Here is a 24,448-nt window from a genome sequence, read left to right as displayed (position 1 = left end):
CTTAGACCCCACCCCCTGTTATGCAAAGACTTTGGCATGAAAGTAACTTTACCCATGTTGGTTCCCTTGGCACAGGCTGAGGAAGTTCTGAAGCCAGCCACAGTTACATGCCTACGACAATGGCCCCCATGTGTCTTGGCCAAGGAGCTGAGTATCAGAGGCCCAGCTCCATTTTGCCCACTTCCCTCTATCCCTCGTCCATCCCCTCCCTCTTCCACCACACCCCCACCAATCCCGCTCCATTTCCATCCCTCTCAGGAACACGCCCTGTGCCGAAGTTCCCGTGGAGGAGGGATTCCTTACCCCATGGAAGGGGCCATACGGCACCAGAGCACAGTGATGGGCTGGGTCCAGCTTTAACAAATGGCCTTTAATGTAGCATCTAGATTTTGGACAGCGACCTCCCAAGGCCTGGTTCTCAGAGGGGTTGGGCACCTGCAGCTCCCATTGACTCTACCTGCGGCTGCGGAGGTTACTCTGCTCTGGAGAACCTGCCCTGCAGTTCTTTAGCTGGGAGCGAGAAAGCAGGTGTCCCAAGTTAGGCCAGTTTGCTAAATTGGGGCCTGTATGTGTGACCTTTGGTAAATCCCAAATTCATGGAGTTCAACGGGGAGCCCTGCAGCTCTCAGCTGCTGCTGGCAGCAGGCCCCCAGGAGTTCCTAGTCCCGGCGGACACTGAGGGAACCCTGGAGCTCCCAACTGCTGTGGGAGACAGGGAAGGGGACCCTCCTTACTCTCCATTTTACAGGGATATTTTTAGGAAAAATCCCAGACAGGTCATGGGCTTCCATGAATTTTTGTGATTTTTACTAAAAATATCTGAGACGAAATCTGAATCTTAATAATAATTCAGTCAGAAAACAGAACAAGAACAGGCACATGGCCTGGACATCCAAAACCCCTCCAACTAGAAAGTCTGTGTATGTGTATTGGATGGGTTACATAATCTACTAATATTCCTAACTCTCAAAGGTGTTTGGAAAAGAACCAATACATACCTAATTTGGATCTGTATAATACATCAGACACTGGAAGGAGTTGTCAGAGTTTCATAGGAGAAATTCAGTGTGACCTGCCTGATATCGGAATTTCATATTCACATTGTCTCCCTCTCTGGGCAGATCATGTATACAGTGCGGGGACCATCATCCACAGCGTGCGCAATGCACTGTGGGTTCCGCTCAACACCTTCTGTCGCTAGGTGTTGTGGGAAGGCAGAGCGTAGTGCAGTGCATCTTGGGGCTGAGCTAGATGTCCCGTGATGCATTGTTCTGTCCCAGCACTCCATGGGCTTCTGGCTTTCTTTCATAGCATTTTTGCTATGCACCTTGGCATCTTTGGGAGAAGGGATGGATCCTGCACTGCTCCTCTACGCTCTGTTAACTGCCATGAAGACGTCACAGAAGGCAGTGCAGTTAATCGTGAAGTTGCTACCTGAAGAAGACTCTCAGGTGCCCGACATTCTGCGTGATACGGATAGGAGCAAGCTTAGATTTTGCTTTTGGCAGTCACAGAGCAGCTGAAGAGGGTAGACGGTCGCTTTTTGGCTCAGGAAACAAGCACTGAATGGTGGGACTGGGATTGCAGCATCATGCAGGTGTGGGATGAGAAGCAGAGGCTACAGAAATTTTGGATGCAGAAAGCCACCTTCCTGGAATTAAGTATCAGAGGGGTAGCCGTGTTAGTCTGGATCTGTAAAAGCAGCAGAGAATCCTGTGGCACCTTATAGACTAACAGACGTTTTGGAGCATGAGCTTTCGTGGGTGGATACCCACTTCATCAGACGCAGGTAGTGGAAATTTCCAGGGGTAAGTATATATATGCTAGCAAGCAAGCTAGAGATAACGAGGTTAGTTCAATCAGGGAGGATGGGGCCCTGTTCTAGCAGTAGAGGTGTGAAAACCAGGGAGGAGAAACTGGTTCTGTAATTGGCAAGCCATTCACAGTCTTTGTTTAGTCCAGAGCTGATGGTGTCAAATTTGCAGATGAACTGAAGCTCAGCAGTTTCTCTTTGAAGTCTGGTCCTGAAGTTTTTTTGCTGCAGGATGGCCACCTTAAGGTCTGCTATAGTGTGGCCAGGGAGGCTGAAGTGCTCTCCTACAGGTTTTTGTATATTGCCATTCCTGATATCTGATTTGTGTCCATTTATCCTTTTCCGTAGTGACTGTCCAGTTTGGCCGATGTACATAGCAGAGGGGCATTGCTGGCATATGATGGCGTATATTACATTGGTGGACGTGCAGGTGAATGAACCAGTGATGGTATGGCTGATCTGGTTAGGTCCTGTGATGGTGTCGCTGGTGTAGATATGTGGGCAGAGTTGGCATCGAGGTTTGTTGCATGGATTGGTTCCTGAGCTAGAGTTACTATGGTACGGTGTGCAGTTGCTGGTGAGAATACGTTTCAGGTTGGCAGGTTGTCTGTGGGCAAGGATTGGCCTGCCACCCAAGACCTGTGAAAGTGTGGGATCATTGTCCAGGATGGGTTGTAGATCCCTGATGATGCGTTGGAGGGGTTTTAGCTGGGGCTGTATGTGATGGCCAGTGGAGTCCTGTTGGTTTCTTTCTTGGGTTGTCTTGCAGTAGGAGGCTTTGGGTACACAGTCTGGCTCTGTTGATCTGTTTCCTAATTTCCTCGTGCGGGTATTGTAGTTTTGAGAATGCTTGGTGGAGATTTTGTAGGTGTTGGTCTCTGTCTGAGGGTTAGAGCAGATGCGGTTGTACCTCAGTGCTTGGCTGTAGACAATGGATGTGTGATGTGCCCGGGATGGAAGCTGGAGGCATGAAGGTAGGCATAGCGGTCGGTAGGTTTTCGATATAGGGTGGTGTTAATGTGACCATCACTTATTTGCACCGTGGTGTCTAGAAAGTGGACCTCCCGTGTAGATTGGTCCAGGCTGAGGTTGATGGTGGGGTGGAAGTTGTTGAAATCGTGGTGGAATTTTTCTAGAGTCTCCTTCCCATGGGTCCAGATGATGAAGATGTCATCAATGTAGCGTAGGTAGAGAAGGGGCGTGAGTGGACGAGAGCTGAGGAAGCGTTGTTCCAGGTCAGCCATAAAAATATTGGCATATTGTGGGGCCATGCGGGTGCCCATAGCAGTGCCACTGATCTGGAGATATATTGTCATCAAACTTGAAATAGTTGTGTGTGAGTATAAAGGCACAGAGCTCAGCAGCCAGTTGTGCTGTGGCATCATCAGGGATACTGTTCCTGACAGCTTGTATTCCATCTGTGTGTGGGATGTTTGTGTAGAGAGCCTCTACATCCATGGTGGCTAGGATGGTGTTTTCTGGGAGGTGACCAATGCATTGTAGTTTCCTCAGGAAATCAGTGGTGTCACGGAGATAGCTGGGAGTGCTGGTGGCATAGACCAGTGCCAAAAAAACAAATAACAAACTGCCCATCCATGTACTGGCTTTTGAAAAATGCTACATACGTAGAGTGTCAACTTCGGCCAAGTTGAGACCGCCTGTTGTATTTTATTTAGCAGTTCAGTTCTGCTCACCCCACTATTCAGGTGATTTCTTTTGTCTGGTGTTCATGGAGTTGGCTGGCATAAGATTTTACATGTAGATATCTCCAGCGGACTGCTCCAAAAAAAATGCAAACCTGCTTTGCTGCAGGCGGGCGTGTCTGCTGCTTCAGACAGTTGAGCAGCCCGAGCCTAATGCCTCAAGACAGAGTAAGCGGCGTGTAGTGAATGGGAAGGCCGTAGTTTAGTGCATGTTGGTCCCCAGTTAGATGCCCAAGTCATCTGCCTTTAAGCACCCTCCTTTGGCGACGCCTCTTACACGTGTAGGTCTATGAGACTGCTCTTGACTCATGCAATGACGTGCCCACTCCTTGGTTCAAGATGGTGAGTGTCGCGATCGATCTCATGCGCGCAGCGAAGATGGCTGAATATGGGAAAAATGAGTGACAGTGAGTCTCGTGGGAGACAATGCATGTCATATTCGCTTTCAGTTACTTGGCATGTCAGAATGAAAGGCAGACCGTATCAAACTGGTATAGAGGGGGCCGCGGAACTTAGTATGTAGAAGCCATGCAGTGTCTAGTCTTATGAGTGTGTGGAGTCCACCTCTCGGGCAGTTTTCCAAGTGCAGGGAAATCCCGCCTCATAAGCCAGCGCCCTGCAATAGAGTTGCTTTGCTTCAACTCAGTTGCGTGTCTGTCAACGCAACAATCCGTTACTGTGATGATTTGAATTTAAGACTTTGCGTCCTCCACAGTAATGAAATCTTGACAGAAACGTTAGCTTGGCCAAAGAGGGTTCCCTGAGTTCGAATATCCCTTTCCAGGAGCCGGGATTCGCTATCGAGCGAGAGTGTGTTGGCGTGATCCCTCCAGCCCCGCATATAGTGGGAAGCCACCTAACTCATCATTCATTAATGATACTATTATGCTAGCAAGGCAAGCAATCATGCGATAACGAGAGCTTAGTTCAAATCAGGGATGAGATGGAGCCTCCTCTTGTGTCTCTAGCCAAACGTAGAGTGGTGATATATATATATACCAGGGTACGGAAGAAACTCGGGTTCTGTCAAGGATTGGCAAATCTCCAATTCCATCACTTCTTAACGATCGTTCTGTGACTGATAGTGCGGTGTATTCACCCACGAAAAAAGCTCACGCTCCAAGAGCAGTACAGTACTTAAAGTATAGTCCATATAAGGTTTTCCACAAGGGGATTCTCTGAGCGGGCTGTTCTGGTAATTGTTGCAGTTGAACTGGCCCTAGGCCTGCGGCACAAGGATACCAGAATGAGAACTGCCCTCTCGGTAAGCAATCGCTGTGTGGAAGCTAGTGACTCCAGACTGCTACCAGTCGGTCACGTATACATTTGGAGTGGGGAAGTTGACCGTTGAGGCTGTGTTAACACAAGTGTGCCAGGCAATAAATCGCATCCTGCTACGGAGGATTGTGACTCTGGGAAATGTGCGTGAAATATTGGATGGCTTTGCAAAAATGGGTTTCCCTAACTGTGGAGGGGCGATACTTGGCACACACATTCCAATTTTGGCACCAGACCACTTTGCAATGGATTACATCAGTAGGAAGGGGTACTTCTCCATGGTGTTGCAGATGCTTATGGATCTCTGTGGGCATTTCACTGACATCAACACAAGGTGGTCCGGGAAGGCGCATGACACATGCATCTTCAGGAACACCAGCCTATACATGAAGCTGCAAGCAGGGACTTTCTTTCCAGACCACAAGATTATCCTGAGAGATGTTGAAGTGCTTATCTGGAGGAGATGCTTGGCCGGCGTGCGTGAAGTGTTCCTGAAGGCCACAGCTGGCAAAGCATACACAATACACAGAAGCAGGTTTGTTCAATTCACAAGTAATATTGAAATATGACAGCTAAATACACCTTTTGCAACACTGCAATCACTTTCACACTGACCTTAGCCAGGCCCAGACACACAGAGAGAGACAGTCCCTGCCCCAGCTGAGATCAGGCCCCGTTGTGGCGGGCGCTGCACCGACACACAGCGAGAGACAGTCCCTGCCCCAGCTGAGATCAGGGCCCCGTTGTGCCGGGCGCTGCACAGACACACAGGGAGAGACAGTCCCTGCCCCAGCTGAGATCAGGGCCCCGTTGTGCCGGGCGCTGCACAGACACACAGGGAGAGACAGTCCCTGCCCCAGCTGAGATCAGGGCCCCGTTGTGCCGGGCGCTGCACAGACACACAGGGAGAGACAGTCCCTGCCCCAGCTGAGATCAGGGCCCCGTTGTGCCGGGCGCTGCACAGACACACAGGGAGAGACAGTCCCTGCCCCAGCTGAGATCAGGGCCCCGTTGTGCCGGGCGCTGCACAGACACACAGGGAGAGACAGTCCCTGCCCCAGCTGAGATCAGGGCCCCGTTGTGCCGGGCGCTGCACAGACACACAGGGAGAGACAGTCCCTGCCCCAGCTGAGATCAGGGCCCCGTTGTGCCGGGCGCTGCACAGACACACAGGGAGAGACAGTCCCTGCCCCAGCTGAGATCAGGGCCCCGTTGTGCCGGGCGCTGCACAGACACACAGGGAGAGACAGTCCCTGCCCCAGCTGAGATCAGGGCCCCGTTGTGCCGGGCGCTGCACAGACACACAGGGAGAGACAGTCCCTGCCCCAGCTGAGATCAGGGCCCCGTTGTGCCGGGCGCTGCACAGACACACAGGGAGAGACAGTCCCTGCCCCAGCTGAGATCAGGGCCCCGTTGTGCCGGGCGCTGCACAGACACACAGGGAGAGACAGTCCCTGCCCCAGCTGAGATCAGGGCCCCGTTGTGCCGGGCGCTGCACAGACACACAGGGAGAGACAGTCCCTGCCCCAGCTGAGATCAGGGCCCCGTTGTGCCGGGCGCTGCACAGACACACAGGGAGAGACAGTCCCTGCCCCAGCTGAGATCAGGGCCCCGTTGTGCCGGGCGCTGCACAGACACACAGGGAGAGACAGTCCCTGCCCCAGCTGAGATCAGGGCCCCGTTGTGCCGGGCGCTGCACAGACACACAGGGAGAGACAGTCCCTGCCCCAGCTGAGATCAGGGCCCCGTTGTGCCGGGCGCTGCACAGACACACAGGGAGAGACAGTCCCTGCCCCAGCTGAGATCAGGGCCCCGTTGTGCCGGGCGCTGCACAGACACACAGGGAGAGACAGTCCCTGCCCCAGCTGAGATCAGGGCCCCGTTGTGCCGGGCGCTGCACAGACACACAGGGAGAGACAGTCCCTGCCCCAGCTGAGATCAGGGCCCCGTTGTGCCGGGCGCTGCACAGACACACAGGGAGAGACAGTCCCTGCCCCAGCTGAGATCAGGGCCCCGTTGTGCCGGGCGCTGCACAGACACACAGGGAGAGACAGTCCCTGCCCCAGCTGAGATCAGGGCCCCGTTGTGCCGGGCGCTGCACAGACACACAGGGAGAGACAGTCCCTGCCCCAGCTGAGATCAGGGCCCCGTTGTGCCGGGCGCTGCACAGACACACAGGGAGAGACAGTCCCTGCCCCAGCTGAGATCAGGGCCCCGTTGTGCCGGGCGCTGCACAGACACACAGGGAGAGACAGTCCCTGCCCCAGCTGAGATCAGGGCCCCGTTGTGCCAGGCGCTGCACAGACACACAGGGAGAGACAGTCCCTGCCCCACCTGAGATCAGGGCCCATTGTGCTGGATGCTGCACAGACACACAGAGAGAGACAGGCCCTGCCCCAGCTGAGATCAGGGCCCCATTGTCCTGCACAGACCTACAGGGAGAGACAGTCCCCGTGTCGAGGGGCTTACAATCTCAATAGGCCCAGGGTCAGGGGAAGGATTATGACACACAAGTGGAGCATGGCATGTTAATTGTGTAATATTTCTGAGAGGGTGGAGTTTACTAAGGAGGGCACAGAGAGGGGCCAGGAGGACAGGGCAGAAGAGATATGAGGAGCAGGTGTGGAGTGAGGCTGAGGTGAAGCAACCCTGGGACAAAGCCCGGGATGGGGTTACAGCAAACAGCCAATCAACCAGGGCTGAGGAAAAGAAATCAACCAACCAAGCCCCGTTAGCTATTTCAGTCTCCCCTTGTGAGCCCCCGATCAGTTTACTGCCCCTCTCTGAACTCCTTGAAGTTTGGCAGTAACTACCCGCTGTTCAGCTGGGGACTTCGCAGAGGGGCTGAGTGCACAGTCCAGGTAAGGTCTCCCCTGAGATTTGTGATGACCGAAGAGCATATTCCAGGTATGGTAGCTCTCAGCCAGGCTGATCTTCACCAGAAAGCAGGCTGCAGCCAAAGACCCCTGAAGGGGTTCTCATTTTCCAGCTCCAGCCTTTATAACATTCGTTTGATCCATTCTCATGCAGTGTAATGGCCTTTTAAAAAAGCTTCTGTTGTTTTTTAGATCAAACTAACTGGGAACTGTATTTAATTTATGTGGGGGGTGGAAGGATGTTTATGAGTCCACAGAATTACGGTTACATTGATTTGATTATTTTAAAGTAAGTCCTTCTGATCATGTTAAGATGTTTTGTATCACTTGATTAGTCTCATGGAAATCAGGGAGATTACTCACACGAGTAAAGCGACTGATGTGTCCACAGGATCAGGGCCCTCGAGATAAAAAGCGTTTCTCCACTTTTACTCTCCAGTGGGATCTCTCTGCATTTGACAGCACTTTGTGGACAGTCTCTCTCACAATTTCTCCTACACACTTTGTCAGTTTCCCGTGTTGGTGCCAGTTTTTCACAGAGCAGCTGGGCAGAAAAAAATAATCCTTTAAGATAGTAAAGAGTGACTATAAAACTGTATATAGAAGGACATCTAAGAAGCAGACGCAGAAGCAGAAACTGCTGTTAACCTGTTTTGAAACAGACTCGATTTCAAGCTGGCAGCAGGATTGAGCCCCACACAATCAAATACCCCCTGTAATACCATACGGACAGAGAGCTGCTAAGGACAAGCGTTCGAGATGTGCATCGTTCAGATTGCCTGATGCTCGCCCTAATAATCCGCTATTTTCAGTTGTTTATAACTTTACCTGTTTGTTCCTAAAATCTCTGCCCCCGGGATTCGGGGTTTGGTTGGTTGGGGGGGTTTAAGTTTCAGCCAAACCAGGGCAGCCATGTTGAATAGCAAAGAACGCCAATGTTAACTATTTCCCCCCTCACTGTCTAGTTTGAAGAGCTCTCTCATCTCCCTGGTTTGGAACAGGAACTTGGAGATCTGACAGTGGGTAGCTCTGACATCAGGCCTTTTGCGTGCTCTGTGAAAATCCACCCCACACAGCCACATTATAAACCAGAGGGAGGGAGTCACCGTTTGCGTGTAGTTCGCATTGTCAGAATGGTAGAGATAGAGAACTATCATTGGCATGGTACCTAGGGGAATATCTGTTTGCCTACCTTCAATTTATTCCACCTTATCCCCTTTCGGTTGCCTCCTTTCCAAAGGGGCAGTATAGGCAACCAATGCACACAAAAAATAACCCCAGGAGACAAGCACAAACTTCACATTCCACCATCTCTCTCGCAGGAGCAATGGAAGACACAAACTCTGTCCAGCATCTCCGGGGGCTCGTTACTTGTTCTCTCTGCCTGGAGCGCTGTCGAGATCCAGTGATCAGACACTGCGGCCACAACTTGTGCCAGGCCTGCATCAGCCGGCCCCGGAGAGAAGTAACAAAGCAAATCACCTGCCCGTGGTGCAAAGAAGATTTTCAGGAGGGAAAATCCAGCTCTGACAACCAGCCCTGGAAGGCAGAAGAAATAGACAAGCAGCTGCTGTTAGAGGAGCTGAGTTTGTGGCCAGAAAGGGTGTGTGAGAACCACAGGGAAGAGCTAAAACTCTACTGTGTAGAAGATCAAACCTTCATTTGCGTTGTCTGCATGGAGGCCCAGAATCATAAATCACACACAGTGATTCCCAGAGAGGAGGCTGATGCCAGCATAAACCAGGTAGGATATTGTGCTAATTGGGAAATTATCACGTGTGTTACAGCAGCTCCTGGGGACCCCAGCTGAGATCAGGGCCCCGTTGTGCCAGGCGCTGCACAGACACACAGAGAGACAGTCCCTGTCCCAGCTGAGATCAGGGCCCCGTTGTGCCGGGTGCTGCACAGACACACAGGGAGAGACAGTCCCTGCCCCAGCTGAGATCAGGGCCCCGTTGTGCCGGGCGCTGCACAGACACACAGGGAGAGACAGTCCCTGCCCCAGCTGAGATCAGGGCCCCGTTGTGCCGGGCGCTGCACAGACACACAGGGAGAGACAGTCCCTGCCCCAGCTGAGATCAGGGCCCCGTTGTGCCAGGCGCTGCACAGACACACAGGGAGAGACAGTCCCTGCCCCAGCTGAGATCAGGGCCCCATTGTGCCGGGCGCTGCACAGACACACAGCGAGAGACAATCCCTGCCCCAGCTGAGATCAGGGCCCCATTGTGCCAAGTGCTGCACAGACACACAGGGAGAGACAGTCCCTGCCCCAGCTGAGATCAGGGCCCCATTGTGCCGGGCGCTGCACAGACACACAGCGAGAGACAATCCCTGCCCCAGCTGAGATCAGGGCCCCATTGTGCCAAGTGCTGCACAGACACACAGGGAGAGACAGTCCCTGCCCCAGCTGAGATCGGGGCCCCATTGTGCCGGGCGCTGCACAGACAGACAGGGAGAGACAGTCTCCGCCCCAGCTGATATCGGGGCCCCGTTGTACCGGGCGCTGCACAGACACACAGGGAGAGACAGTCCCTGCCCCAGCTGAGATCAGGGCCCCGTTGTGTCGGGCGCTGCACAGACACACAGGGAGAGACAATCATTGCCTTGAACAACTCGCAGTATAAATAGACAAGGCAGACAACAGAAAGCTCATTATCCTCCGAGCACACTGACATTTTTTCAAAAAAACCTTTTTTTTAAAAAAGCCAGGGAAACGGGCCATTTTTCTAAATGAAAATTTGGGGTTTTTTTTCCAAATGGACAATGAAATTGGTATCAAAAAGTTTAAGTGCCCCACCCCACCCCAGTTTTCCTGCTGCCCTTAGGAGTCTACGTGTAATACATATGTACCATGGCACTCTCTAGTGGCCGGTCGACATAGTGGATAACAGCCTCCTACCGCTGCCAACTAATGGGTTACCCCCATATGGTTATCACAAGCTGTACAGGTGACAACCTAAGTAAAGCGCTCAGAATCTGAGGGTAACAAAAATACATTTTTAATAACAATAGGAAACACATGAACAATGTGAACGATACGCAATGGAGGTCACCCATTCACAGGCCCCTTTCTGGTGTCAGCAATGTCTCGCCCCTACAGGGGATCTTTGCTTTCTCTTCTAGGACATCAGGCATCCCTTGGCTGGGTAAGTGGCTCCTGCTAACTGCTGCCCCTTGAACTTTGTTCTGCTGGGAAGGGGTCTGGGAAACAGGTTTGGTTCCTAAGCAAATCTCAAAGCCACGGTCCACTGACTTGGGCTCCCAGGACTCATGCTACAGGGGTAATAATGGCAGTGTAAACTTTCCGGCTTGGGCTGGAGCCCAGGCTCTGAACCCTGGTGAGGGCTGGTTTGGTTTTTGCGGTGTAGACGTACCCCAGTGTCTCTCTAGCCCCCTGAGCACAGTTTTTGCTCTTTTCCAAACCCTCCACTTTGGCTGCCTTGTCATGCTGAAAGGTGTTAAGTGGCTACTGTCAAGTGAGCCTTTCATCCAAAGACAGCCCCACATGTGGTTAAAGCCGGTGGGTGGCCAAACACTTTCAGACTCAATGGAAGGAGCAACTAAGCCCCTCTTATGTAGAAGTGAGAGCTACAAACCATGGAGGGACTGCCCAAGGCTCATGGCAGGGAAAATCTAAGCTGTGTGGGCCGAGGGGTATCCCTGGCTGCAAATGCAGGGACGAGGATATCAGTAGCAGGATGTGTGTGTTAGAGGGAAAAAGCCAGAGGAAACTATTGTGAGTGTGAAACGAAACAGAGAGACAGGGCTTTCTGGGCACAGAACTCTCTGGAAGGGAAGATGTGGGCTATTTGAGCAAGGAACTTGCCAGCTTCGTTTGTTTTTCCCGTGTTCAAAGGAACAGGACTTTGTGGGCACTTTTTGTGAATAAACAAGATGACACTGAGAACAGACCCAACTGATATAATTGATTTCTCCTGTTAATGGAAATAACCCAGCAAGGCCCTGAATACTGGTGAACCACTCAGGCCAAAAGAGTTAACCATATCTTCCTGGGACTGAACACAGAATCCCAGAAAAGTTGAAATATTTTTTTTCGAGTCAATTTAACATTAATCTGCACCTTCCTATTCATCTCCCCTCATGGAAGTTGTAGTTTGGGTGCCTCATCCCCTCATTTTTCCCTATGGGCTAGGCTCCCTGGCTGGACTGCATCTCCCATGATGCAACCATGGTAACGTGACTCCTGTGATGCACCACACAACAGGAAGACCCTGGTGCACCATGGGACATGTAGTCCAGCCAGACAGCCCATCCCAGAGAGGTGAATAGGAGCATGAAGCATCCGAACTTCAACTCCCCTGAGGCACCGCGACAGCTCAGGCAGACACAGATTAATGTTGAACTGACCCAATACAAAATGTCCCGTTTTGGTTTTCCCAAAGGAAAATTGAGACAAAAAATTGGCAATTTTGAAATGTTCCTGCAGGAAATTTTGATTTTTCTGGAAACTGCATTTTGCATCAGAAATTCAATTTGATGGGAAGTTCCTGACCAGCTGTTGTAGAGATGGATTAGCCACTGCCGGATCTGGCATTTAGTACAGAGAGGGAGTCTGATCCAATGATTAATTCACTAGCTAAGCACTTGGCAGCCTTCGATTCAAAGCCCTGCTCATCACAGACATCCTGGGTGGCCTGAGACTTTCTGTGCCTCAGTTTCCCCCTCTGATAAAGGCCCTCTGTGGTAGGTTAGTGCGATAGCCAGCTGGTCTAGTGGTCAGGCCAAGGCCCTCCTACTCCACTGGATCCTAACCCAAGACGCTAAAGGGGTATGGCAATGTCCAGGTAACATGTTGGTCCGCTCCCCTCTGGGTGGGTTCCTACCAGGTCGTGGTTCCTGCATGTGGTCACAGTATCAGCTCAGTCTGCTGAAGGGACACCAATGTCCCATTCCTGTGTATTCCAAAGCCAGACAGGACTATTGGGATCATCTAGTCTGACCTCCTGGATAACAGGCCAGAGAACGTCACTGAATTAATTCCTAGAGCAGATCTGTTAGAAAAATATCCCATCTTTATGTGAAACGTGTCAGTGACGGAGAATCCACCGTGACCTTTGGTAAGTTGTACCCATGATTAATTACCCTTACTGGTAAAAACATAGATCTTATTTCCAGGCTGAATTTGTCTAGCTTCTATTTCTAGCAAGTGGGTCATGTTGTAACTTTCTCTGCTAGACTGAAGGGCCCTTAAAGTATTTGTTCCCCATCTAGGTACTTATAGCCTGGGATCAAGTCACCCTGAATCTTCTCTTTGTAACACTAAATAAATCGGGCTCCTTAAGTCTATCACTACAAGGCAGATTTTCTAATTCTTTAATCCAGTGGTGCCCTAACTTCTCCTCTTGGGCCCCCCCCCTTACCAGTAATGGAATGTGTCCGCCCCTCCCCACCCCCAAGCCAGGAGCTCTGTGCCCAGAAAGCCCTAAATCTCTGCTTCCCTTGGCTTTCTGTCTCCAAGACACACATGCTGCAACCAGCCTCCTAGCCCCTGCATCTGCAAACCCTCAGTCCGCTGATGTGAGGGATTTTGACTCTCAAATCCGGGTCCACAGTCAGTCCTCAGACTGCAGCCACCATCTGGCAGCTTGCTGGTACCAGCAGGGGATGTGGGCTGGCAGACCCTACTTCACCAGAAGCCCTATCCACAAAGCTCCTGATTGGAGGAGATGTCTGGCCTCTCTGATTGGCTCAGACTTACTATTTAAGCCAGATGGAGGCACAGGAAGTTGTCTGAGTGGCTAGGTGAATCTGAAGTTGGCTGCTATGTTGGACCCTGTCTTGTTCCAGATCCATGTTTCTGTGCCCCACTCCAGGCTACTGACTCTGGCTCTGACCCTAATTCCTGCTCTGACGATATATGTCTCAGTACACAACAGTCATGTGCCTTGGGTGGTCCCTCCATTGTTTGTAACTCTCCCTCTTGCATAAAGAGACTTAATTGCTCCCTCTGAGCTTAAAAGAGGGGGCTTGGCCACCCATTGGTTCTAATGAGGCCTGTGATTGACTTTGGATGAAAGAATCATTTTATAGCACCCAATAGCAAATAATTCAGTAATTCACCACTTGCTCTTCCCCCATTCTCCATCCCTTACCCATGCTGTGCAGCGAGAGAACATTCAGGTGTCTTCAATGTAATATTGTGTTTTTGTAGCCAGAAGAAGTTTCCAAAATCAAAGCCAACTTCTACCATTAGCAGAGACTTAAATAGGGTGGAGCTGGCGAAGCAGGCTGAGGATGGTGACCCAGTCGGACTCAAAGGTAAAGGAAAACAGTCGTATGAGGGTGGGTTCATCTTAAATACATAGAAACTGAACCGGAGGAATGGAGAAAGGGAGCACCGCCCATTTGAAACCCCACTTCCAGGAATAATAATGCTTAGCATTTTTCATTGGTAGATCTCAAAAGAGATTGGTATTATTGTCTCATTTTGCATATGGGGAAAGTGAGGTACAGAGGGGTGAAATGAACACAGGTCTGCTGCATTCCAGGCCAACGTGCGATCCACTGCCTTGCTGCCTCCCCCCAAAAACCTCCAGCGTCTGTCTACACGATATACGAAGCCTGGGCTCTGACTCTGAGTAGCTCTGTCCCCAAGGAATTTTAAATGGCTTTCCCTCCTCCCCATTGCAGACAATCCATCTTTCTCCAAGATCCAGACATTCATGGCGTGGATGGTCCTACTCATTTTCCTGATTGCAATCGGAGGATTGAGCGCCACCATATTTGTTTTCACACGTGAGTGGAAAGGGCCCAGGCTGGCTCCATCTCCGCAACTCGGTTACACATTCTGTCCTCCCAGTTCCCTTTCCTGTGCAAGGCCAGATCCTGCCCCCCTATGAGCTACTCCAGGAGCGTAAACAGGATGGAAACTGACATCTCTCCAGCTAGGAATACCCCTTCTGTAGGGGAGATCCCTACTAACGTAGACAACCCTGACATAGGGAATGTCATGACATATGAAGTCACGATCTATGTTAAACAGGAGGGGATTATTAAAAGAAAACTGATGCAAACTATAGCCCCAAACAAGCAAATTTCTACACAGCTCGCTCCCCAACTTTGCCTCTCTTGTTGACCAGGGACTAGGAGGACCAGATAGCAAGTGTGAAAAATCAGGACAAGGGATGGGGGGTAATAGGGACCTATATAAGACAAAACCCCGAATATCAGGACTCTCCCAGTAAAATCAGGACATCTGGTCACTCTACCAGAGACCTGGATCCTGTCTACAACTCTGTACAAATCACAAAGCCATCTATGGTTGAATGAGACACCGTATGTCAAGATCTCATTACAGGGAACACGTGGAGGCCAGGTTGGAACTCCAGCTGGACTTCCTCTCCCATAAGGCTAAGGGTTGCCATGATGCACTCCCTTCTCTAAGAGGGGAGACCATGGTGCATCATGGGAGATGGCATCTGACCAAGGAGTCTCGCCTATAGAAGAGAATGGACACATCAGACACCAAGCCTACAGCTCCCATGATGCACTGCATTGACATGTCCAAGTCTTTGGTTTTCAGACGAAACACTTGCAATTTTTTTTCTGTAAAATCAAAATTTTCCACATTTTTTATTCTCATCCAAATTTTTAGCAGCGGAAAAAAAACATTTTCCCACCAGCTCTAAGTAGCTGCATTGATTGTAATTGTTCCACTCTGCTCGGCACTGGTGAGGCCTCAGCTGATGCACAGTGTCCAGTTCTGGGTGCTGCACTGTCAGAAAGATATTTGTTCTCTATGTGCCCTCAGGGTAGTTAACAGGCTTACAAAGGAGGTTGTGGATCCTCATCTCGGAGGTGTTCAAGACCCGGCTGGACAAACACCTGTCAGGGAAAGTCTGGGTTTACTTGGCCCAGCCCCAGGAGACTTGATGACCTGTCATTGTTCCTTCCAGCCCAACACGTCTACAACTACAGCTGTGTCGACCCTGGAGCTGATGTGAAATGTACTGACTGTTCCCGTCGCACCAGTACAACACCCCCCCGTGATGGTGGAAGCACTAACTTGTTGTTATCCTTGTGCATTACCAGGAGCTGCCATCAAACCTGACACGGCTGCTCTGAGAGCATCTGCTGCCCCATGCTGTGATGAAGGCTGGATCACCTTCCAAGGAAAGTGCTACTATTTTTCTGAAGAGGAAGGGAATTGGAAATCCAGCCAGAATTACTGCTCTTCGCACGCTGCCTCTCTGGCTGCGAACAGTAGCTTAGAGGCTCTGGTAAGACAGAGCCGTCGAGTCCTTGTAATGGCAATAGACCAGGTTGCCCACAGCAGGAGGTGTTGGCATTAGACTGGGAAAACATAAGGCCATCCAAACTCCGCCCACAAAACAAGCCCCACCCACTCATGACACCAAGTGTCCCTGGTGGGGCAGCGGTGACCAATCCTGTTCAAAAAATCACATCACCCCTGCCCCCTTCAAAAAAAAAATCATGGGATTTGGCTTAAAAATCATAGCATTTTGAAAGCCATGCTAAACTTGGAGGTTCTTTTGCGCACTCAGGTCACGTTTTGGAGCTTTCTTCTGCAAACACAGAGCTGGGAACGTTATAAATGTTTAATCAAAGGCTGAGATTTTTATGTATTCCCATGACTCAGGAGCTGTGGCTTCAGGACTAAATACCGAGTTTACCGACAAAATCATAAGAGATGGCAACCCCAGTTAGGATTAAATATCAATGTGTTGTCATTAGGGTTCCAATTTAACACCCAGTGGAGATGGGCAGGACATGTTCCATCCTGTTGAGTGAGTGGCCCAGGCTATCTGCAGACTCCGGCATAAGTGACACGGGGCAGTTCTTTCTCTCAGCGATTGCTTCAGGCTCTCTGCAAACTCAGGCAGGTGTGGCTCTGTCACTTACACTCAGTTCTTGTTTTGAACCATAAGGGGTGGAGCGTCTTCGTTCTCTTAATTCATTAGTTCTATTATTGTAGGCCTAGAGGTCACAGTCAGGGATCAGGTTTGCATTGATATATGGAATCACTGTCTATCTTCAACAGCAGGGGGTTATTAAAAGAAAACAGATTCAAACTATAGCCTGGGTTTACTTGGCCCTGCCCCAGGCGACTTGATGACCTCAAGTAGGCAGCAGTCTTCTCTACACAGCTCACTCTCCAACTTTGCCTCTCCTGTTGACCAGGGACCCACATCCTCTTTGTGACTCTATGCAGATCATAGAGGCTGAATGAGACACTTGTACAGACATGTAACAAATCCATTCCCCAAAGAGTCTGTAATCTGTGGTTTGAGAACACAAAATAGCAGGCCCCATGTGCCAGCTCAGTGACCCACATCCAGGCACTGAACTGCAATCTATAGCTGGCATCTGCAATACTGCTTAGGTAGCTCAGCCCAGATGGGAGCTGGGGAGAGAAGCAGCTAGCGCAGGTTGGTTTCACCACGTGGCCCCAAAGTTAGGGCAATGACCTGATGTCTAAGAGACCTAGGTTCAATTCCTAGCTCATCCACAGACCTTTGTGGTCACCCAGAGAGTATTTAGGTGTCAGGTGACCAGCTGTCCCATTTTTAAAGAGACAGTCCTGTATTTAAGCCCTCCTACAGGTGTCCCTTTTTCTAAATCGGGCAAATTCTCCTATATTTTCTATCTCTCCACCGCCCCCCCCCCCCCACCCTGTCAGTACTGGTGGGTCCTGCTGCTGGCTGGATCGGTGCTCAGAAGCTGCCTGCCCACCAGTGGGGGGGTCCAGTGGCCAACGCTGAGAGTGGGTGTGCCAGGCTGGTGGCAGGGCGAAGACTCAGTGCGCGGGGCCAGACGCTCCCCTTGTTGCTCCATGAGAACAGCCAACGCTGCGTGCTGGCTCTCAGCCAGCAGGGCCCCATTCTGCATCCCATTTCCGGCTCAGTCAACTTGATGTGAGTTTGAATGTTTGTCCTGCACAGTTCTGATTGACAGCCGCCGAACTCACTTCAATCCCAGCAATGTTACCAGGTGTCCTGTGTTCAGCCAGGGAAATATGGTCCCCCTCAATAGGAGAACCTGGAGACAGGGCCCTGGCTATTCATTCACCTTAATGGTGACGTCAGCGCTTTTCTAGGGCAGCTGCTGCTAATGCTCCAGCTGTGGGGAAGGATCCTGCTTCTGGTCACGCATCTGCTGCGGGGCTTTAACCCGCAATGGGAGGGGGAAATGCAGCCCACCCTGTGGAGCATCAGCTGAGCTCCAGACTGTCCCGTGTGGCCAAAGCTTAGAACTAACAAGCAGAGTTTAAAGCTGGAACTGGGACTAACCTGGACAAGCAGGACATAAAGACTATGGCGTTGCGTGTAATCTTGGGTGTGTCAGTGGGGCCTGGCTGGACAAAACCCCCAGTGCCCCACCCGCCTTGCTATCTGCTTGCTCCAGCTTTACCCTCTGTCAAGTCTACCTTTTGGTCACACGGGGGCAGCACGAACAGTCTCATCTAGATGCTGTTTGCATCTGACCCTTCAGGTTTCAGAAATAACCCAGCGGGCAGATCTCTGGGTGCAGCCAAATCCTCCCCCAAACTGACAGTTTCAGTAGCAAATCCCCTCAGTGTAGCCACTTTGCCAGTTTCAGACCCACGCAGTCCTTGCTGAAGTCCAGGGATGAGAAGCAGCCCTTAGCACGCTCCATGTTCTCTTGTTTGTCAAAGAAAATAACTTCATTCTAAACTTATTTTCTTACCAATAATAATTATGGAGTTGAAAAACATAGAATCATAGGACTAGAAGGGACCTTGAAAGGTCATTGAGTCTAGTCCTCTGCCTTCACAGCAGGACCAACTATCATCCCTAACAGATTTTTCCCCCAGATCCCTGGGTGGCCCCCTCAAAAATTAAACTCACAACCCTGGGTTTAGCAGGCCAGTGCGCAAACCACTGAGCTATGCTGCTCCCCCCCTTTCATTTTTATTTTGCACTGAAAAGAGCAAGTGATTTGCTTTTGCCTTTCCAAGGAGGCTTCTTTTTGCATGCTCCATATAGTCGCTCTAAAGTGCTGGTAACATATATTAAAAGTTCTAGTATTTTTAAAGAATGTTATAAGGATACAACAAAATGTCACACAAATGTCGTCTTAAGTGAAACATGCACTTTATCTCTTTTCAAGCTGTGCAAGCACGAAGGCAGCCAGTGGTGAGGTTATGTCCTGTTATCTGGCCTCGGTCTGAAGGCTGTTCAATAAGGGGCCGCTGGTATTTTTCCACATTTCTATTCTGGAACCACCTGACTCACGTTTCCCCTTACAAGCAGCTATCAACACAGCCAGGCAGGGAGGGTTGGCTTGGTTGGTCACCGCACCCCACCCCATCCTGTGTGAGAGAGGGGAATGGGAGAGTGTATGTGTCACCCCTCCCTGTGTGAACCTTAGAGATAAGAAGGCAGATAAAAATAATCCAGCTACACAGTATTTCTTTTTTAACGGGCTCAGTCAACTTGATGTTAATTTGAGCATTTGTCCTGCACCATGCGGATTGATTGCCTTTGAACTCGCCTGAATTCCAGTAATTTTACCAGGTGTCCTGTATTCACCACAGGGAAATAGGTCACCCTATTTAGTCCCCAACTCCCATTGAGTGACCTGGTGGCCTCCATTAGCACCTTCCAGCATAACAGCACGTTACACCCCATGGCCACGTAGGGACCAGAAACAGACAGAGATGGAATGGGTGGGGGAGAGGGACACGAATGATGTGTGATTTCCCTTTGCATTATTCAGAATACCGCAATGCACCATAAAGGCCCCTCTGATCACTGGGTTGGACTCCAGAGGGAACCGGGCCAGCCCTGGAGATGGGTGGATGGCACTGCATTCAACCACCTGTGAGTCTCATTCTCTCTGACTGCACATGGGGGGCGGGGCAGGATTGAGGGGATCCACACCAGGATATAGGGCAACTATGGCCAGAACCCCACCCACCACTTGGGAGCCTTAGAAAAGCCCCATTCCCGGAGAGGCAGCAGCCTCCTTTTCCCCCCTCCAGAAGTGGCAGCAGAGGCCTGTCTACTCCCAGAGAGGTATTGGTGGGAGCGGTGGGATCTGTCAAAATCTCACCCAACAGCTGGGCCTACTGCTCTCCTCTTTCCTTCCCCACCGCGCCTCCTGCTGGAGTGGGGTTAGCATGGGCTGTACCTACTAGCAGGGATCCAACACACTGTCTCCTGTGGCACCTTATAGACTAACAGACATTTTTGGAGCATGAGCTTTCGTGGGTGCCACAGGAGACAGTGATGCATCTGACGAAGTGGGTATTCACCCACGAAAGCTCATGCTCCCAAAATGTCTGTTAGTCTATAAGGTGCCACAGGATTCTTTGCTGCTTTTACAGATCCAGACTAACACGGCTACCCCTCTGATACTTGACACACTGTCTGTCATCCGTGTATAGACTCATAGACTCATAGACTCATAGGTCAGAAGGGACCAATATGATCATCTAGTCTGACCTCCTGCACAAGGCAGGCCACAAAACCCTACCCATACACATTTATAACAACCCCGAACCCATGACTGAGTTATTGAAATCCTCAAAATTGAGATTTGAAGACCTCAAGCTGCAGGGAATCCACCAGCAAGCGACCCATGCCCCACGCTGCAGAGGAAGGCGAAAAACCTCCAGGGCCTCTGCCAATCCGCCCTGGAGGAAAATTCCTTCCCGACCCCAAATATGGCGATCAGCTAAACCCTGAGCATGTGGGCAAGACTCACCAGCCAGCACCCAAGAAAGAATTCTCTGCAGTAACTCAGTTCCCATCCCATCCAACATCCCCTCACAGACCATTGAGCAGACTTATCTGCCGATAATCCAAAATCAATTGCCCAAATTAAACTATCCCATCATAACATCCCCTCCATATACTTATCAAGCTTAGTCTTAAAGCCCGATAAGTCTTTTGCCCCCACTACTTCCCTCGGAAGGCTGTTCCAGAACTTCACTCCCCTAATGGTTAGAAACCTTCGTCTAATTTCAAGTCTAAACTTCCTAATATCCAGTTTGTACCCATTCGTCCTCGTGCCTACATTAGTACTAAACTTAAATAATTCCTCTCCCTCCCTAACGTTAATCCCCCTGATATATTTATATAGAGCAAGCATATCCCCCCGGAGCCTCCTTTTGGCCAGGCTAAACAAGCCAAGCTCTTTGAGTCTCCTTTCATAAGGCAGATTTTCCATTCCTCACACTATAAGTCACACTATAGGTCACACTATAAGTCATGGCTGGGAGTTTACAGCAGCAGCCAGGATCAGCCTGGGCCAAGGCTGATGTCATTAGAGAAGCATTACACAAGAGCTAAGCCTCTATCTGTGTATGTATTGGAGCTGGCTGGGATTTTCCCAATGCAGTGTTTTTCCATCATGCAATCCCCACGCCTCCAATGGGAAACCCTTAGCAAAACCGTGTGGGTTTCAACAACATTTCATTTGGAAAGAAAAATGGAAGAAAAAATGTTTTGACCTGTTCGAAATGGAATGGTTGGATTTCCCATTTCAAAATGCTGCCTCTGTTCCATTTTTTAATTGTATGTAAAACAAGTTTTTTAAAAGTCAAAATCAGAACGAAATGTTTCAATTGTCCCGAAATAACGACAACAAAAACTCTGCATTGTTTTTCAGGACATTTCCTTTTGTTTTCTTCCATTTTGGAAGAGAAAAAAATTAAAACTCAGCTATTTTCCTACAAATTGAAAAATCTGCTTCCCAGCCCACTACAGGGTGTATGGAGGTGGCTCTTGTAAAGCGCGTCATCCAGTGGCAGTTAAGAATACGTAACATTTTTCACATATGCCAAGTTTACTCAAGTCACTCAATGCTCCCTTCTACTGATTGGAGCATATCTGAATGATGGCTCTTCTACAGCCTGTAAGCTAACAGAGGTTGGTCTTTTAGCTCAGGCAGTAGAGGTGCCTGCACTTAGACCCAGAAATCTCAGATTCAATCCCTGCTTCTGTCAGCCACACACAGGTGTGGTCTTATATTCACAATTTTGTAGGACCAATGAAGTTATTGTTGTCGTGCACCACAAACAGCTTCCAGATGGCACAGGTCTTAACATGGTGCCAAGAGTGGGAGGGCTTTGATTCTTTGGAGTCACTAGCCAGAAACACTTCTGCAAGGGTGGTGGGCAGCATTTGTGCACTCAGAGCCTATATTAGGTGTAACAGCCTGCACGGAACTTGGAGGGAGGAGCACAGGTTGCGGGGGGGAAGAGTCTGGAGAAAGCACCAGTCAGTCGGTCTGTGTGCACATGGCTGGAATGTTAGCTGCAGTCACAGCACCTCTGTCAATTGTTCTCTTAACAAAGAGCCAGTTTAGTTTAAGAACATGGACAGTGTCACTAGCCCAGCACAAACCCCCAGCGTAGGAGACCCACACCAGCATAATACAGGGCTTGTCCTAGTATTGAATGTCTTCACTGCAGAGTTAACTTGGGTCGCAGCACATGGATTAGCCTAGCAGCCCTACCTGAATGATTGGGTTAGCCGGTGCACCGCTCCCCTCCCCAGTGTGTGTCACTCTGACTTCTGAGGACGTATCCCATGGGTCTTTGTGCTTCAATAAGACAAGCCACTCTGATTCTTTCCCAATGAATTGTGGGAGAATGTGTCTGTCCTTTCTGGGCACATGGCAGGAGAATTGTGGGAAGGCATTGGAGGATGATCAGCGCTTGAGGGGTATCACTTGTGTCCACTCCGCAAACTGGACGGGTTACCAGCTCAGAGGAGAGCAGCCAGACCTGCTAGCCCAGGTTGAAAGCACCGTGAAACTCAGCCCAGAGGATTGTGGGTGCATGGAGGGGGGTCAGGAATATATACTTCAGGGGAATGGTTGGTGTAGCTACATCAGCGCAAAGATCCCCCCCCTGCACTGTTAAAACGTGTCCCTTATACCTCACATGTCTGGGCTTTGACTTCCAGCCAGTTGTTCTCGGTGCCTTTTTCCGCTAGCTTCACCGGGGCCTTTGGGATTGATCCTCTTCCTCTCCACTGCAGCTTTGAGATCAGAGGAGCCGGACTCTGCGCTTACCTGGATGACGGCGTTGTGAACAGCGCGGGCTGCGACACCGAGAGGAAGTGGGCCTGCAGCAAGCTGGACGGAGAGACCAGGGGGAAGCAGAGGGCCCCACAGTGTTAAGAGCAGCCAAACTGCAGGCTTAGGCTACAGCATGACTGTAATAAGACCCCTGTGGCGGGAACCAGGCTGAACCTCTCTGGATGACACCAGAGCAAATCTTGGCAGTTTGCCTCTAACTAACATTATTCTGTAAATGTCACCGTCACAGACTGGGAGGACAGACAGATCCATAGTCATCTAGAAGCCCAGTGCTAACATCCGGCCATTCTGAAGGATCTGATTTTTAAAACAAGTGATCTATTTAAGCAAGCCACAGAAATCATAAGAACACAAGAACGGCCATCCTGGGTCAGACCAAAGGTCCATCTAGCCCAGTATCCTGTCTTCCAACTGTGGCCAATGCCAGGTGCCCCAGAGGGAATGAACAGATGGGGAATCATCGAGTGATCTATCCCTTGCCGCCGATTCCCAGATTCTGGCAGACAGAGGCTAGGGACACCATCCCTGCCCATCCTGGCTAATAGCCATTGATGGACCTGTCCTCCATGAACTTATCTGGTTCCTTTTTGAACCCTGGTATAGTCTTGGCCTTCACACCATCCTCTGGCAGGGAGTTCCACAGGTTAACTGTGCGTTGTGTGAAGAATTACTTCCTTTTATTTGTTTGAAACCTGCTGCCTATTAGTTTCATGTGGTGACCCCTAGTTCTTGTGTGATGAGAAGGAGTAAACAACACTTCCTTCTTTACTTTCTCCACACCAGCCATGATTTTATAGACCTCTATCATATCCCCCCTCAGTCGTCTCTTTGCCAAGCTGAAAACTCCCGGCCTTATTCATCTCTCCTCATACCTTTTTGCCTCTCACTGCTTCTTTTACTTTGTTGTTTAGCCACGGTGGCACGTTTTTGCTTCTCTTACTGTGTTTTTTAATTTGGGATATACCTTTAAGTTGAGCCTCTATTATGGTGTCTTTTAAAAGTTTCCCTGCAGTTTGCAGGGATTTCACTTTTGGTGCTGTACCTTTCAATTTCTGTTCCGCTAACTTTCTCATTTTTGTGTAGTTCCCCTTTCTGAATTTAAATGCTACAGTGTTGGGCCGCTGTGGAGTTTTCCCCACCACTATTACCAAGCGGTCCAGCTATACCAGTGGTCTCCGAGCTTTTTACGCCCAAGATCACTTTTTGAATTTAAGGGCAACTCAGGATCTACCCCGCCCCTTCCCCGAGTCCCGCCCCTTCCCAACTCCCCCCACTCCATCTCCCCACCCCATTGCTCGCTCTCCCCCACCCTCACTCACTTTCACCGGGATGGGGTAGAGAAATTGGGGTTCAGGAGGGGGTGCAGGCTCTGGGCTAGGGCCGAGGGCTTTGCAGTGTGGAAGGGGACTCTGGGCTGAGCCTGGGGCAGGGGATTGGGGTGCAGGAGGGGATGGGGGTGCAAGCTCTGGGAGGGAGTTTGGGGGCAGGAGGGGGCTCCGAGCTGGGGCACAGTGTTGGGGTGCAGGGTGCTGAATCTGGGGGGAGGCTCAGGACTGGGGTTTACAAATCCTTTAATCGTTCTCGTGGCTCTTCTCTGACCCCTCTCCGATTTATCAACATCCTTCCTGAGCTGTGGGCACCGGAACTGGACACGGGATTCCAGCAGCGGTCGCAGCAGGGCCAAATCCAGAGGTAAAATAACCTCCCTGCTCCTACTCGAGATC

At 50.4% G+C, this 24,448-nt stretch overlaps 1 protein-coding gene and 1 long non-coding RNA gene across 2 annotated transcripts; one reads left to right on the top strand and one right to left on the bottom strand.

Annotated features, from left to right (window-relative positions):
- Positions 1–4,732: 4,732 nt before the first annotated feature.
- On the bottom strand, positions 4,733–13,844 carry LOC116835986 (uncharacterized). The gene is made up of 3 exons (XR_004376347.2): positions 13,784–13,844; positions 8,034–8,214; positions 4,733–5,298 (listed from the first exon to the last, which is right to left on the bottom strand). It is a non-coding gene; the product is annotated as an uncharacterized LOC116835986 (long non-coding RNA).
- A 23-nt stretch (positions 13,845–13,867) lies between these two features.
- On the top strand, positions 13,868–23,889 carry LOC116835985 (C-type lectin domain family 2 member D-like). Its single transcript, XM_032799294.2, has 5 exons — positions 13,868–13,949; positions 14,322–14,426; positions 15,723–15,910; positions 19,392–19,495; positions 22,664–23,889. The coding sequence occupies exons 2-5, from the start codon at positions 14,354–14,356 to the stop codon at positions 22,803–22,805; spliced, it is 507 nt and encodes a 168-aa protein (XP_032655185.2). The 5' UTR covers positions 13,868–13,949; positions 14,322–14,353; the 3' UTR covers positions 22,806–23,889.
- The last annotated feature ends 559 nt before the right edge of the window (positions 23,890–24,448 follow it).

This window comes from Chelonoidis abingdonii, chromosome 12, assembly GCF_003597395.2.
Source record: "Chelonoidis abingdonii isolate Lonesome George chromosome 12, CheloAbing_2.0, whole genome shotgun sequence".
Lineage (NCBI taxonomy): Eukaryota > Metazoa > Chordata > Testudines > Testudinidae > Chelonoidis > Chelonoidis abingdonii.
Note: the sequence above shows the minus strand (reverse complement) of the source record. Positions and strands in the feature narration are given on the sequence as shown.